The 15,215-nt window shown below is 42.3% G+C and overlaps 1 protein-coding gene across 1 annotated transcript in view; it reads right to left on the reverse strand.

The window, feature by feature from the left end:
* The window catches only part of LOC144770799 (aldehyde dehydrogenase family 3 member B1-like), a 223,638-nt gene that overhangs the window by 181,807 nt on the left and 26,616 nt on the right, over nt 1–15,215 (reverse strand). Inside the window, exon 2 of the mRNA XM_078655597.1 lies at nt 6,948–7,076. Within this exon, the coding sequence (XP_078511723.1) occupies nt 6,948–6,973 (26 nt within the window). The 5' untranslated portion in view covers nt 6,974–7,076. The remainder of the gene's footprint in view (nt 1–6,947; nt 7,077–15,215) is intronic.

Consider the following 15,215-nt stretch of genomic DNA (forward strand, 5'->3'; position numbering starts at 1 on the left):
AACACTACACCCCAGCATGACCCTACACTACGCAAACACTACAACACTACCCTAAACCCTAAAACACTACCCCCAGCATGACCCTACACTACGCAAACATTACAACACTACCCTAAACCCTAAAACACTACCCCCAGCATGACCCTACACTACGCAAACACTACAACACTACCCAAAACCCTAAAACACTACACCCCAGCATGACCCTACACTACGCAAACACTACAACACTACCCTAAACCCTAAAACACTACCCCCAGCATGACCCTACACTACACAAACATTACAACACAACCCTAAACCCTAAAACACTACCCCCAGCATGACCCTACACTACGCAAACACTACAACACTACCCTAAACCCTAAAACACTACCCCCAGTATGACCCTACACTACGCAAACACTACAACACTACCCAAAACCCTAAAACACTACACCCCAGCATGACCCTACACTACGCACACATTACAACACTACCCTAAACCCTAAAACACTACCCCCAGCATGACCCTACACTACGCAAACACTACAACACTACCCAAAACCCTAAAACACTACACCCCAGCATGACCCTACACTACGCAAACACTACAACACTACCCTAAACCCTAAAACACTACCCCCAGCATGACCCTACACTACGCAAACACTACAACACTACCCTAAACCCTAAAACACTACCCCCAGCATGACCCTACACTACCCAAACACTACAACACTACCCTAAACCCTAAAACACTACCCCCAGCATGACCCTACACTACGCAAACACTACAACACTACCCAAAACCCTAAAACACTACACCCCAGCATGACCCTACACTACGCAAACACTACAACACTACCCTAAACCCTAAAACACTACCCCCAGCATGACCCTACACTACGCAAACACTACAACACTACCCTAAACCCTAAAACACTACCCCCAGCATGACCCTACACTACACAAACACTACAACACTACCCTAAACCCTAAAACACTACCCCCAGCATGACCCTACACTACGCAAACACTACAACACTACCCAAAACCCTAAAACACTACACCCCAGCATGACCCTACACTACGCAAACACTACAACACTACCCTAAACCCTAAAACACTACCCCCAGCATGACCCTACAATACACAAACACTACAACACTACCCTAAACCCTAAAACACTACCCCCAGCATGACCCTACACTACACAAACACTACAACACAACCCTAAACCCTAAAACACTACACCCCAGCATGACCCTACACTACGCAAACACTCCAACACTACCCTAAACCCTAAAACACTACCCCCAGCATGACCCTACACTACGCAAACACTACAACACTACGCAAAACCCTAAAACACTACACCCCAGCATGACCCTACACTACGCAAACACTACAACACTACCCTAAAACACTACCCCCAGCATGACCCTACACTACACAAACACTACAACACTACCCTAAACCCTAAAACACTAAACCCAGCATGACCCTACACTACGCAAACACTACAACACTACCCTAAACCCTAAAACACTACCCCCAGCATGACCCTACACTACGCAAACACTACAACACTACCCAAAACCCTAAAACACTACACCCCAGCATGACCCTACACTACGCAAACACTACAACACTACCCTAAACCCTAAAACACTACCCCCAGCATGACCCTACACTACGCAAACATTACAACACTACCCTAAACCCTAAAACACTACCCCCAGCATGACCCTACACTACGCAAACACTACAACACTACCCAAAACCCTAAAACACTACACCCCAGCATGACCCTACACTACGCAAACACTACAACACTACCCTAAACCCTAAAACACTACCCCCAGCATGACCCTACACTACGCAAACACTACAACACAACCCTAAACCCTAAAACACTACACCCCAGCATGACCCTACACTACGCAAACACTACAACACTACCCTAAACCCTAAAACACTACCCCCAGCATGACCCTACACTATGCAAACACTACAACACTACCCAAAACCCTAAAACACTACACCCCAGCATGACCCTACACTACGCAAACACTACAACACTACCGTAAACCCTAAAACACTACCCCCAGCATGACCCTACACTACGCAAACACTACAACACTACCCTAAACCCTAAAACACTACCCCCAGCATGACCCTACACTACGCAAACACTACAACACTACCCTAAACCGTAAAACACAACCCCCAGCATGACCCTACACTACGCAAACACTACAACACTACCCTAAACCCTAAAACTCTACCCCCAGCATGACCCTACACTACGCAAACACTACAACACTACCCTAAACCCTAAAACACTACCCCCAGCATGACCCTACACTACGCAAACACTACAACACTACCCTAAACCCTAAAACACTACACCCCAGCATGACCCTACACTATGCAAACACTACAACACTACCCTAAACCCTAAAACACTACCCCCAGCATGACCCTACACTACGCAAACACTACAACACTACCCTAAACCCTAAAACACTACACCCAGCATGACCCTACACTACGCAAACACTACAACACTACCCTAAACCCTAAAACACTACCCCCCAGCATGACCCTACACTACGCAAACACTACAACACTACCCTAAACCCTAAAACACTACCCCCAGCATGACCCTACACTACGCAAACACTACAACACTACCCAAAACCCTAAAACACTACCCCCAGCATGACCCTACACTACACAAACACTACAACACTACCCTACACCCTAAAACACTACCCCCAGCATGACCCTACACTACGCAAACACTACAACACTACCCTAAACCCTAAAACACTAGCCCCAGCATGACCCTACACTAAGCAAACACTACAACACAACCCTAAACCCTAAAACACTACCCCCAGCATGACCCTACACTAAACAACCACCACAACTCTACACTACACTAACACAACACTACACTACACAACACTACACTACACAATCACTAACCCACGAAAAAATTAACACAAACCCACTTACCTCTCTCGTCATCGTGGTTTTCACAACACAAATGCATTTACCATACATGCCTTTAAAACGTAATTCTTTGTAAAGGCATGCGCGATAAATGCACATGCGTTTTGAAAAAATGCGGGATAATGGTATGCGAGGTCAATGACCTTGCGGGATAATGGTATGCGGACTGAAAGTCTGCGGGATAAAAAATGCGGGAAAATGGCTGCAAACCATGATTAGCAGCAGACTTCCCTGGTGAGCACTAGCTTTACTACAGTGATCTAATGAGCAACTAGAGTGCTAACATTCAGAATTTATGGCAAATGTGTGACACATCTGAATGCCTTCTTGATAGAACCAAAGTAAACAAGCATTGAAAATGCAATAGATCTCGCCCTCGTTTAAGTTAAAGCCATTCTGTTTGTAATGAGGTGGCTTTTTAGCTTTGCTTTTATTAGTGTTTTTAAAACTTTCATGTAAATAACATGCATATGTATGCATATATGTATATGTATGCATGCATTTATATTTATATAGATATGCAGATTATATATGTTTATATATGTATATTACCTACTGGCGATAGCCAGTGGGTATATATAGTTAGGATTTTTTCTCTATGGGATTTCTGAAAATTCTATGTCTAATAACTTTGGCGTTTGTGGATGGAATTGCTGAAATTTTCAGGAAAATGGCACATTTTGTTTCTGAGCAGCCCCTGAAAATATGGGGGGGTTTCGTCAAGGGGGGGCCGAGAAAAAAGGGGGGTCCCAAAACGCGTTTTTCCCATTCATTTTTCCATAGGGCGGTTGGACTCACTTTTAGCTCGAACGGCCGAATAGATTTACATGAAACTTGGCAAAATTGTAGATATGGTTTGCCCGACGTACCTTTGCTATGTCTCAATATATGTGCTCCAGTGGATTTTGAGAAATTAACGTTTAAAAAAAAATATATATCTGTGACAGCGCTCCGGTTAGCGCCCCGGTTCGCGTACCTGACGCGTAACGGAACTTCGCGAAGCGAAGCTGATTGGCTCTCCGGTGTCTGTCAACATTCTAAACAGTCCGGAGCGGCCGCCATCTTGTCTCTCGGTAGGATCGAGAGACAAGATGTGGTGAAAAACGAAGGGGGAAATGAAGGAAAGGGGGCAAGGTAGACCCCTCCTGACCCCCTAGGATTGATGAGGGGGATATTAAAGTGCCCCGCGATTTTTCGCGGTAGAGGCGCTTCCCGGTACGCGAACCGGGCAGCTAACCGGCAGCGTAATGGGAGTCCGCCATCTTGTGTTTTTGGAGCGTCCGGTTCGCGTACCTGGTAGCGTCCCGGTAAGCGTAACAAGGGGAAAACCAAGAGAAACAGTAAAAAAAAAATGAAGGGAATAGATTTCCAGCAAACTTGGCAAAATTGTAGGGACTGTTTGTTTGATGTGCCTTTGCAAGGCCTCAAGATATGTGCACGTGTGGATTTTGTCTAATTAAGGTTAAAAAATATATATATATCTGTACGGGTTTTGTTTGCGCTGCAGAGCCGATACGTCACGGTTATGCGACGCGTCATGAGGCGTCTCACGTGGCTACGGGATACGTCACGTAATAAAGAATATATTTTACAGCTATAGATATTAGCTTTTAAAAAACCAATGAAATTCACTGAAAAAACCATAGGTTATAGACCATATATAGTTAGGAATTTGCATTTACAAAACCTTGAAAATTCACTGAAAAAACCATAGGTTAGAGACCATATATAGTTAGCTGGACATTTTATTGACATAAAACCAATGAAATTCCATATATAGTTAGTTGCACTAACTATATATCGCGCACCCGCAATCCACTGCTGATGATGTCACATATTACATCATTCATGACATGGTCAGTGACATCACTGATGACATCACTGATGACATCTCAAATGACATCACTGATGACATCACTGATGACATCTCAAATGACATCACTGATGACATCATGACACACCAATACCAGTTACTACATACGCACTCACTGATTCCTACGTCTACACACACATTCACTCATCCACCCATACAATCACTCATACATACAGTCACTCATTATTACAACACTATCATATGCACTCATACACCTATGCAGACACTCACACACTGCCACTCATCCATGGAGTTACTCACACACCTAGTCAGTCCTGTAAAGAATCAATCACACTTCCATTTCCTCATCTATACAGTTAAACACAGAACACCATACTTCAGTGACATCACTGATGACATCACTGATGACATCTCAAATGACATCACTGATGACATCTCAAATGACATCACTGATGACATCATGACACACCAATACCAGTTACTACATACGCACTCACTGATTCCTACGTCTACACACACATTCACTCATTCACCCATACAATCACTCATACATACAGTCACTCATTATTACAACACTATCATATGCACTCATACACCTAGTCAGTCCTGTGAAGAATCAATCACACTTCGATTTCCTCATCTATACAGTTAAACACAGAACACCATACTTTTTCACACATATACTAACACATACTTACTCTCTTATACAATCACTGATACAAGTACACATTGATATGCACAGAGTCACACACCTCCCAGCCAGCCACACACACACTCAGTCTTCCATACATCCACTCATTCTTCAATATGTAAAACATATTTAAACTTTACAAAAACACACAGACACTAGATGATGTCATCAGTGATGTCATTTGAGATGTCATCAGTGATGTCATCAGTGATGTCATTTGAGATGTTATCAGTGATGTCATCAGTGATGTCACTGACCATGTCATGAATGATGTAATATGTGACATCATCAGCAGTGGATTGCGGGTGCGCGATATATAGTTAGTGCAACTAACTATATATGGAATTTCATTGGTTTTATGTCAATAAAATGTCCAACTAACTATATATGGTCTCTAACCTATGGTTTTTTCAGTGAATTTTCAAGGTTTTGAAAATGCAAATTCCTAACTATATATGGTCTATAACCTATGGTTTTTTCAGTGAATATATATATATATATATATATATATATATATATATATATATATATATATATATATATATGTATATATACATATATTTCAATCACCTTGCGCTGCACTGCTGCAGCCCAAGAGAAGTCACACTCAGGATTTACAGTTAGTGGCAAAATTTGTATTTATTGACTTTGACGCGTTTCGACAACACAGTCTTTGTCAAAAAGTCATACAATGGCCCGGAAGTGGAGATGAGCTTTAAAAGCACTTCCTGTAAATTCATAGACATAAAAAATATAATGCATTACATGTCAACAGTGTCTTGACTTTTCAAAGAAAACAGACTGCATAGACATAATAATCTGACCATTCAGTAAATTAAACTGCAAGTGCAATAATTAATTGAAATGCACCGTTCAACCTTAGATTAAAGTGAAAAGTAAAACAGCAGTAATAATGTGTAGGTTAAACAAATAATTGATGCACAATATAATTTGCCAAGTGGCATTAGTTATTATAGTGCTGCATCTTGCTAACACCTTTCTCACGCGTTTAAAGTTACATGCTGTGGGCTAAGATTCCAAACTAACAGTTGCTAATATGTTGCAAATTAATGGCCAGTGCCAGTGTTAATGGTTTGGAATTGCGCCAATGTCGGGAACAAGAAGGTACTAGTGGGAGCCACTATGTCTAGCCCACTCAGGGTCATATTAAAAGAAATGGGTGAAGGAAAACACACCAAGGAAATATATTTACAACGGTGTGGGGAAAAGGAGGACACAGAAAATAAGCCAGTACTAATTGGTGGGGCAGCCGCTCCTACCGCAATGGCCATCAGGTGTACAGATTAATTCAAGTGTGCCTAATAAATATGTTGCAAAACAAGAAATAAGGGCATTCATGCGGCATCATGTTAAAGTTGATAACCAACACTGACATAGTTATGCAACAGACAACCTAACCTAGATGCAGCTAAAGATCTCCTCATGATTGAGGCCTCCTGGGGTCTTGCTGCGAAGCTTGATAATATACTCAGATTCCAGGTGTCGCAGATGACGTTTCCGATGTCCTCCTCTGCAGAAAGAGGGACCCTGTCAATTCCAAAATAGGTAATTTTAGTGCTGATGTCCTTGATATTGGCATGCATTAGATCACAGTGTTTTGCAATTGCACAAGACATATCGCCATTCCTGACTGCGTGCAGATGTTTAAGAATGCGCTTCTTAACCAGAAAGATAGTGCTTCCCACATAGCGCAAGCCACAAACATAGGTTAAAACGTAAACAACAAATTCCGTGTTGCAATTGATGAAACTGCATATTTTTCCTATTTTCCCATTCTGGAGACCGAAGGCTTTTACGTTGGTACTGCTGTTACAGGCTTTGCATCTCCCACATTTATGAAAACCTGGGAGTTTCCTCAACCATGTGTGTGGTGTTTTGTTCTTTACAGAGAGGTGACTATGCACTAATATGTCTTTAAGAGACTGACATTTGCGGTATGTCACATGCTGTGTCGGACTGACCAGTTTGTCTATTATCACATCACTTTTGATAATGTGCCAATGTTCATGCACTATGTTGTACACATCCTGCGATGCATTATTAAAAGTGGTGATCAGTCTTACTTCTTGTTTTCCTGTCTCTTTCATTTTTGGGACCAAAAGACTATTCCTGTCCCTGGTGCTCGCCTTTTCTGTAGCTGCTCTAATGCTTCTACCTGTATAGCCCCTACTTTTAAAGCGACCCACATGTTTTTGGCCTCCTTCTCATACGATCCAGGAGAACTGCAGTTCCGCTCGACCCTTAACAGTTCCCCAAAGGGGATGCTCCTCTTCAAACCAACAGGGTGATGACTACCTGAGTGCAGGATACTGTTACCAGGCGTTGGTTTCCTATAAAGGCTAGTATTTAGTGTCCCACTAGTTGCCTCAACCTGTACATCTAGAAATTGTATTGTGGTAGGGTCCGTTCTGATAGTAAAAGCTAGATTAAGGGTGTTGGTAGACAGACCTTGTATGAAATTATCAAGGGCTTCCTGTGGACCATCCCATATAAGGAAGATGTCATCTATGTAACGGGTCCACAGGATAACGTTATTCTGGTACATAAGGTTTCCATCATGCCATAGGTGCTCCACCTCCCACCACCCCATAAACAAATAGGCGTAGCTGGGAGCAAAGCAACTTCCCATGGCCGTTCCAGTGTACTGTTCATACCATTGGTCCTCGAAAAGAAAACAATTGTTGTTAAGACAGAAGTGCAACATTTGTAACAAAACTATAGTGTGATCAGACATATTCAACGGTCTATCCCTTAAATAGTATTTGCAGGCCTCTATGCCCAAATCATTTTCTATACAGGTGTAAAGAGCCACAACATCAATTGTTGCCAAAATGTATGATTCTCTCCACGGGATTTTCTGTATTTTTGACAAAAAATCCATTGTGTCCCTGCGGTACGATGGCAAATTCAAGACATATGGGCAAAGGAAATAATCCAAATAAATAGAAGTGTTCTCTAAGAGGCTCTCATTGGCAGACATTATAGGCCTGCCCGGGGGATCAGTCGGATGTTTGGGCATTTTAGGAAAAAGATAAAAAACGGGAGTCACTGATTTATGTACTGACAGAAAAATAAATTAATTTCTACTTAGCATATCCCGTTCCTGCCAGTCGTACAGCAATCTATACATATATTTTTTTTTCACTGAAAAAAACATAGGTTTCAGGGACGTTATAGTTAGTTGGACATTTCACTCACACAAAACGATAGAAATTCCCCTGTTATAGATAGTTGAAGTAACTATAACTCGCGCCTCCGCAATGCACTGCTAATGACATCACATATTAAATCATTCATGACATGGTCAGTGACATCACTGATGACATCACAGATGACATCTCAAATGACATCACTGATGACATCACTGACATCATCCAGTGACTGTGTTTCTATAAAATGCAAATATGTTTTATATTTATATGCCAAGGTGTATTGAAGAATGAATGGGTGTATAAGAGTCAGGATGCATGATTTAGTAGGTGTGTGACTGACTGTATAAGTGAGTGATTAATTGTGTCTTACTTAATGCATGTGTTAGCGATTGATACAGACATTGACACAGTTTAGGTTGTCAGATGGTGTGTAAGCCGTTGCATGGTTTGGTTAGCAGCTAAATGAGGATCTATATTGGCTATTAATTGCTTGTCTGAGTATCTGTATGAGTGCCTGAGTGTCTGTGTGCGTGGGTGGGGGGTGTGACTCTGTGCTTAAATGTGTGAGTGGATAATTCACTGCGTATATGTGTTCAAGTCTGTATCTGTGAACTGCTGTATGGCTGGGTGAATTTGTGTATGGGTATCTTGGTGAGTGAATGGATGCCTCAGTGGTACATGTGTGAGTAACTGCATATGTGAAAGGCAGTATATGTGAGTGTTGGACTATATAAATGACTATATGTGAGAGTGAGTGATTGTGAGAGTGCCTGTATGGATCTGTGTATGCTTGTATTAGTTATTGTATTAGAGTGAAAGTATGTGTTAGTATGTCTTTAAATAAGTGAGGTTGTATGTGTATAACTGTACAGGTGAGTAAATAAAAGTGTGATTCATTATATCCATTACTAACTGGGTGTGTGAATAACTCTATAAATGAAAGGCGGTGTCTGCGTGTCTGTACAGATATGTGACTGGATATGATAATGCTGTATTGATGGCTGACTGTATGTATGAGTGACTGTATGGGTGAATGAATTGATGTGTGTGTAGACCTAGAAATTAGTCAGTGGATATCTACTAACTGGTATTGCTGTGTTCATGGTTATGAAAATTATAGTCTGTATTTTACAGTGGGTGTATCAAGTATTATATTATAGTCTGATGAGGTGGATGTCATCAGTGATGTCATTTGAGATATCATCAGTGATGTCACTGACCATGTCATGAATGATGTAATCAGTGCATTGCGGTGGTGCGAGTTATAGTTAGCTTAACTAACTATAACAGGGGAATTTTTATTGTTTGTATAAGTGAAATGTCCAACTAACTATAACGTCCCCGATGGTTTTTTCAGTGAATTTCTAAGGGGTTTTAAATGCTAATTCCTAACTATAACGTCTGTAAAACCTATGGTTTTTTCACTGAATTTCGAAGGTTTTTTAAATGTTAATTTCACATTTTAATATTCATAAAACCTATATTTTTTCTGTTGTTTAGTAATATTTGCACCTCTATATTATCCTTTTTTTAACTATAAAAATTATGTAATATTTTATATCTTCCCCCAAAAATATGTATATAATTTTTTCTTTTTTTGGGAGAAAACTAGAGTCCCATACCGGTAGTCTACCAAGCTCCATCAGCACGAGAATCCTATCCACCATATTGAAATGATGCGCATTTTGTATCTGACGGGTTCGTGGCACCGCGTCCCACGTAACAACATATACGTATGAGGTTGCGCCAGCTGCTACTTTGGTATGCAACGGGTACGCAGTATAAAGCCCCGCGTTACGTCATGTACGTATGGGGTCGCGCCCGCTGCGCATTGAGTATGCGACGAGTTCACGCTGCCAGGCCCTTTGTTACATCATAGACGTATGGTGTCGGGCCGGGTATGCCATTCCCTCATTTTTTTTATGTCTCAAAACTATATCTAAATAATTTTAAAGTGTATATGAGAGCAAGAGATAATCTAAAATATTTTAAACATTTATATATTTCTAACTGTAATAAACCTATATTATAGTAAATATATTTTCTCAAAATCGCGTTGGGTGCGGTCTCCTTGCGTGCTGGGTGAGCGATTGCCATGTGACCTTAAAAAAACATTTAATTAGTTCATAACATTTCCCATTGTAGCAGTTGGAAAATGCCACCCATTTTAGTCATTCTCTCTACAGCATTTGATGAGACACACCTTCTGCTTAGAGAGCTTTTTTGAAAACTTTTTGCTATGTACACATATCTTAAACTACACACAACATGCAACCATCATCTTCATCAATATTCATGGTCTGTAAAGTAGCCTTCCACCTGTGATAGCCATACACCTAAAAGTTACATAACCGAAGTTTTCCCCACTACCAGAGATAACATGGTTGCATACGCTGTCCACAGCACAATGTAAGATGGTACGGCCCAGAGGCAGTATCATGCATAGATAATGATGTACACACAAACCCAGATAGATAGTAGAAGTGGGTACCGGCACATGCGCTCCACACCTTTTATTACCAGGGTCACATATCCAGTGACGTCTGTGCTGAGTGCGTGTGGGGTGAGTGTAAACCAGCCCTCAGGGAATGGTTGCTGCTAGCATCAACTACAACAGTAATCATTGAATCACACACAGAGATTCAATATTAAAAGAATCAATAGTTTGTGCTGCAGTAAGGTAGGGACAGTAGATGTGAAATAATACAGGAAAAATTATATCGTAAAAGAACCACAATTTGTGGTATACTGAGATACAATCAATAGATCTGAAATAATACACAAAAAGATTGTATCATAAAGGGTCCATCAGTTCTAGTGCACTCATATAGCCACATCAAAAGCATGGTTGTATGACAGTACAACGCGGGCTATTACCACGCGTGCCATTACAACGCTGTTTTTACAACGCAAGTCGTTACAACGACTTGCACCGTAAGCGCTGGACAGTGGAATAGTTAAATTTTTTATTCCAACTCCAGCCCACGTTACAGTAGGGAAGGTGTTGGAATAGAAAATTAAACTATTCCTTGTCCTACAGCGCCCTCCAGCGCAAGTCGTTGAAACGACTTGCGTTGTAAAAGCAGCGTAGTAATGGCAGCGCGTGGTAATGCCCGCGTTGTAAAGGCTGTTCCCCAAAAGCATTCACCATGTGCACAGCCAGCGATGATGCGTGCTGCGGGCGGGCCGTACTAGGAGCAATGTCTGTTGCCATCAACACTGTATCATCTGCAGTGTAGGCCAGAGAGAGCAGATCGGCAAGGGCATTGACTTGAGCTCCACAGTTTGAAATACGCGAAGCAACAAGAAGCGTGAGTGGAGCCTACAATGATGCGTATGCGTGGTAGAGACCAGCGCACTGGAGCAATGTCTTTTCCTACAGGACTGTGTCATCTACAATAGCGACTCGATCTGAATTGTGAACACTGCTGTCTGCAGTGTTAATTGAACGCAGTACTCACTTTTTCTCACTTCCTCTTCACAAAATACAACAACATAAATTACAGAAAACTCTGCAATAAATAAATCAAAACAATTTGAATTGCGATTTCTGCTGTCCACAGTGTAGACTATTCAGTGTTCCTTTGGACTTGCAAGATGAATTTGGTAATTTTAGTAAACCTATAACTCATCTAAAAAAAGTTCTTCAAGCAAGTCTACTAAAAGGATATAGTGTATATTTCAATAGACGTTGTAGTTACTTGACTACTGGATTCTGTAACTAAACAATCACCGCTAGATCTGAATTGTGAGCCTTGCTGACCGCAGTGTAGGCCAGCAGCAGTGGTCATTAACGCCTCACAGCCACGTACCGTTGGATTCGAAAGCACAGAGTTGGTTGCACCTGATCGGAGGGGGTACACAGAAATAATCACAGACTTTAACTTCTGACATCCTCAATCATAGAATCCAGACCCCGTTTCACTGTTCGGACCTGCTGTACCGTGATGTACTCCACCTACTGGTGTCAACCAAGCACAATAATCTTGTGCAGCAGTTAGCTACGCAAGCACAGAGTCTGATGCATCTCAATGGAGGGAGTTCTATGAAAACCAAGCAGCAAATAATGTCAGACATCTTCCATTGTGGGATCAAGACTCTGTTCCACTGTTGGGACCTAGATTTGGTTGCACCTGGTCGAAGAGAATACCTTCATCTCCAATCTCAGATGCAGTTCTAGCATCGTCCATTGTGGGATCAAGACACCGTTCCACTGTTGGGACCTAGAGTTGATTGCACCTGATCGGAGGGGGTACACAGAAATCATCACAGACTTTAACTTCTGACATCCTCAATCATTTAATCAAGACCCCGTTTCGCTGTTCGGACCTGCTGTACTGCAGTGTAGTCCAGCGACTACAGTCAACCAAGCCCTGTACAGCAGTTAGCTACGGAAGCACAGAGTGTGATGCACCTCAACGGAGGGAGTTCTGTGAAAAGCAAGCAGCAGGTAATATCGGACATCGTCCATTGGGGGATCAAGACACCGTTCCACTGTTGGGACCTAGAGTTGGTTGCATCTGGTCGAAGGGAGTACCTTCATCTCTACTCTCAGATGCAGTTCTAACATCGTCCATTGTGGGATCAAGACACTGTTCCACTGTTGGTACCTGCTTGACTACTGTGTTAGTAGAATACAGAGCACTCCATGCTGCTGGGCGCTGTGTGCCTGTGTCGTGATAGCCAGCGTTGATCTCAGGAGCCTTCCGAGCTCGCAGACCTCGGCCCAGGAGCTTCGGCCGGCACGTGGTGGGCCCTATTTCACATACGGTGGTGTTGAAAGGTGAACTGTGTGACATATATACATCGCAGCGGCCATGACGGTTTCTGAGTACCAGCGCGCTGAGAGCATCATTCACGCAGCCACCTTTGCTCACGGGGGCACCACGTGGCGGTGTAAACTGCGCAGACCTGGCAGACACGTTTGCTATTCTGGAACACAACCACACCCAGAGAAACCTGCCTTTTATGCATACCCCTACGCTAGCCTTGCGTACGCTGAGCCAGCCCACTACGCCAAAGATTTGGGGGGGGGCACGTATGCGCTATGTTTCCGTAATCTTCCCTACTGACTGTACTATCATGGTTGCGTCCACTGTCCACTTCACTCACTAGACCATCAGTGTATGTTGACATGTACTTGTCTGTGCTCTGCATACTCAAGTCTGTCCGGCACATCCCCTCAACACTTTGCATTGTATACTTTTATAATCGAGAATCACTTGCTACCTTCGCACGTACTTTGCTCCTATCTCTCCCCGCATTCTGCATTGTGTAACAGAGGTGCCATGCCATGTTTGGTTTGTGTACATGGCGATGCCACGGTTCCCACAGTACGTAGTGTTGTTGTGTCTGCTAGGTGAACATGTTGTTTGTCATTTTGGATGTGATTATACAAGGTAGCACGTTTATTCCCGAGCAGTGGTTTCTCTTATTTACATATCGCCCTCTTAAAGAGCATAGAGGAGTTTTTCTCACAGGTAAAAACTGCGACCACAATGGCAGTCATTCATTACTATCCAAGAATGTCGAACTGCACGATGCTTCTAAGCTTACAGCCCCCAATATTGCGTGCTTTCTTAAAAGCACACTAACTCCCACAATCAGACCAACATTCACACAGCTTTCTAACAGCAGTTATCTGCTTCTCAATAACATTCACTCCTACGGAATGTGAACTGGCATACCGTATGTCCATACTCTTTCAAACCGAGTAACTTCCTGTGGCAATGTCTATTCCCACCCACACAAAGTAACTCCCAAACTTCAACTTGGCCTTCAATCCCTATTTTGAAAACAGATTTCATTAAACTAACCAAACTGAAAGCGCTTTTGTTCAGAACAGAAGTGTCCCTCACTTCTGCAAAAGAAATTTATCGACTGCAGATAGCACGAACTTCATGTAAAATACAGTCACACAATTTCCAACACATCTCACACTCAAGGTCTGGCACACTTTTTTAACATGGTCTCCTCTGGCCTTCTCACAGCCTTTCAAACTGTTTTTGGTATAATACCAGACTTCATTCATTCGATCTTTTCTGGAATAACAGGAACAGTGCCCATAATTCTCGCTCTGTTTGCGGCCATCCTACTACTATTTTTGCTTGTAAAAAATGGCTGCGCTCCCTGTGGTAACAACCATGTCTGACAGAATACGCCTCTACACGAAGCTACATCCATACCGTGAAAAAATTGAACAACTTTTCGGCTGCCTCCTTCTATCTATTATCGGAGCCAGCTATAACATGACATTTATTTACACATATGTAATCTGCGTGCAACCATCTTTTTATTGCAAAACTTGTCCATTCGACTGGTGAATGGATGTATGCCTTGCCAACATCCCAACAATTGCTTCTGATATCCAGCAGGTAATGCAGTATCTTCAAAAACGATGAACTTGATTGTTCAGGCAGTGGAGAAATGGCGGATGCAACGCAAAAAGGTATTATGGTGGAATGGGATTTCTGCACAGCTGCAAAAGATCTCCAGCAACATGCGACCTTTCACA

The sequence above is a fragment of the Lissotriton helveticus genome, chromosome 1_1, assembly GCF_964261635.1.
Source record: "Lissotriton helveticus chromosome 1_1, aLisHel1.1, whole genome shotgun sequence".
NCBI lineage: Eukaryota > Metazoa > Chordata > Amphibia > Caudata > Salamandridae > Lissotriton > Lissotriton helveticus.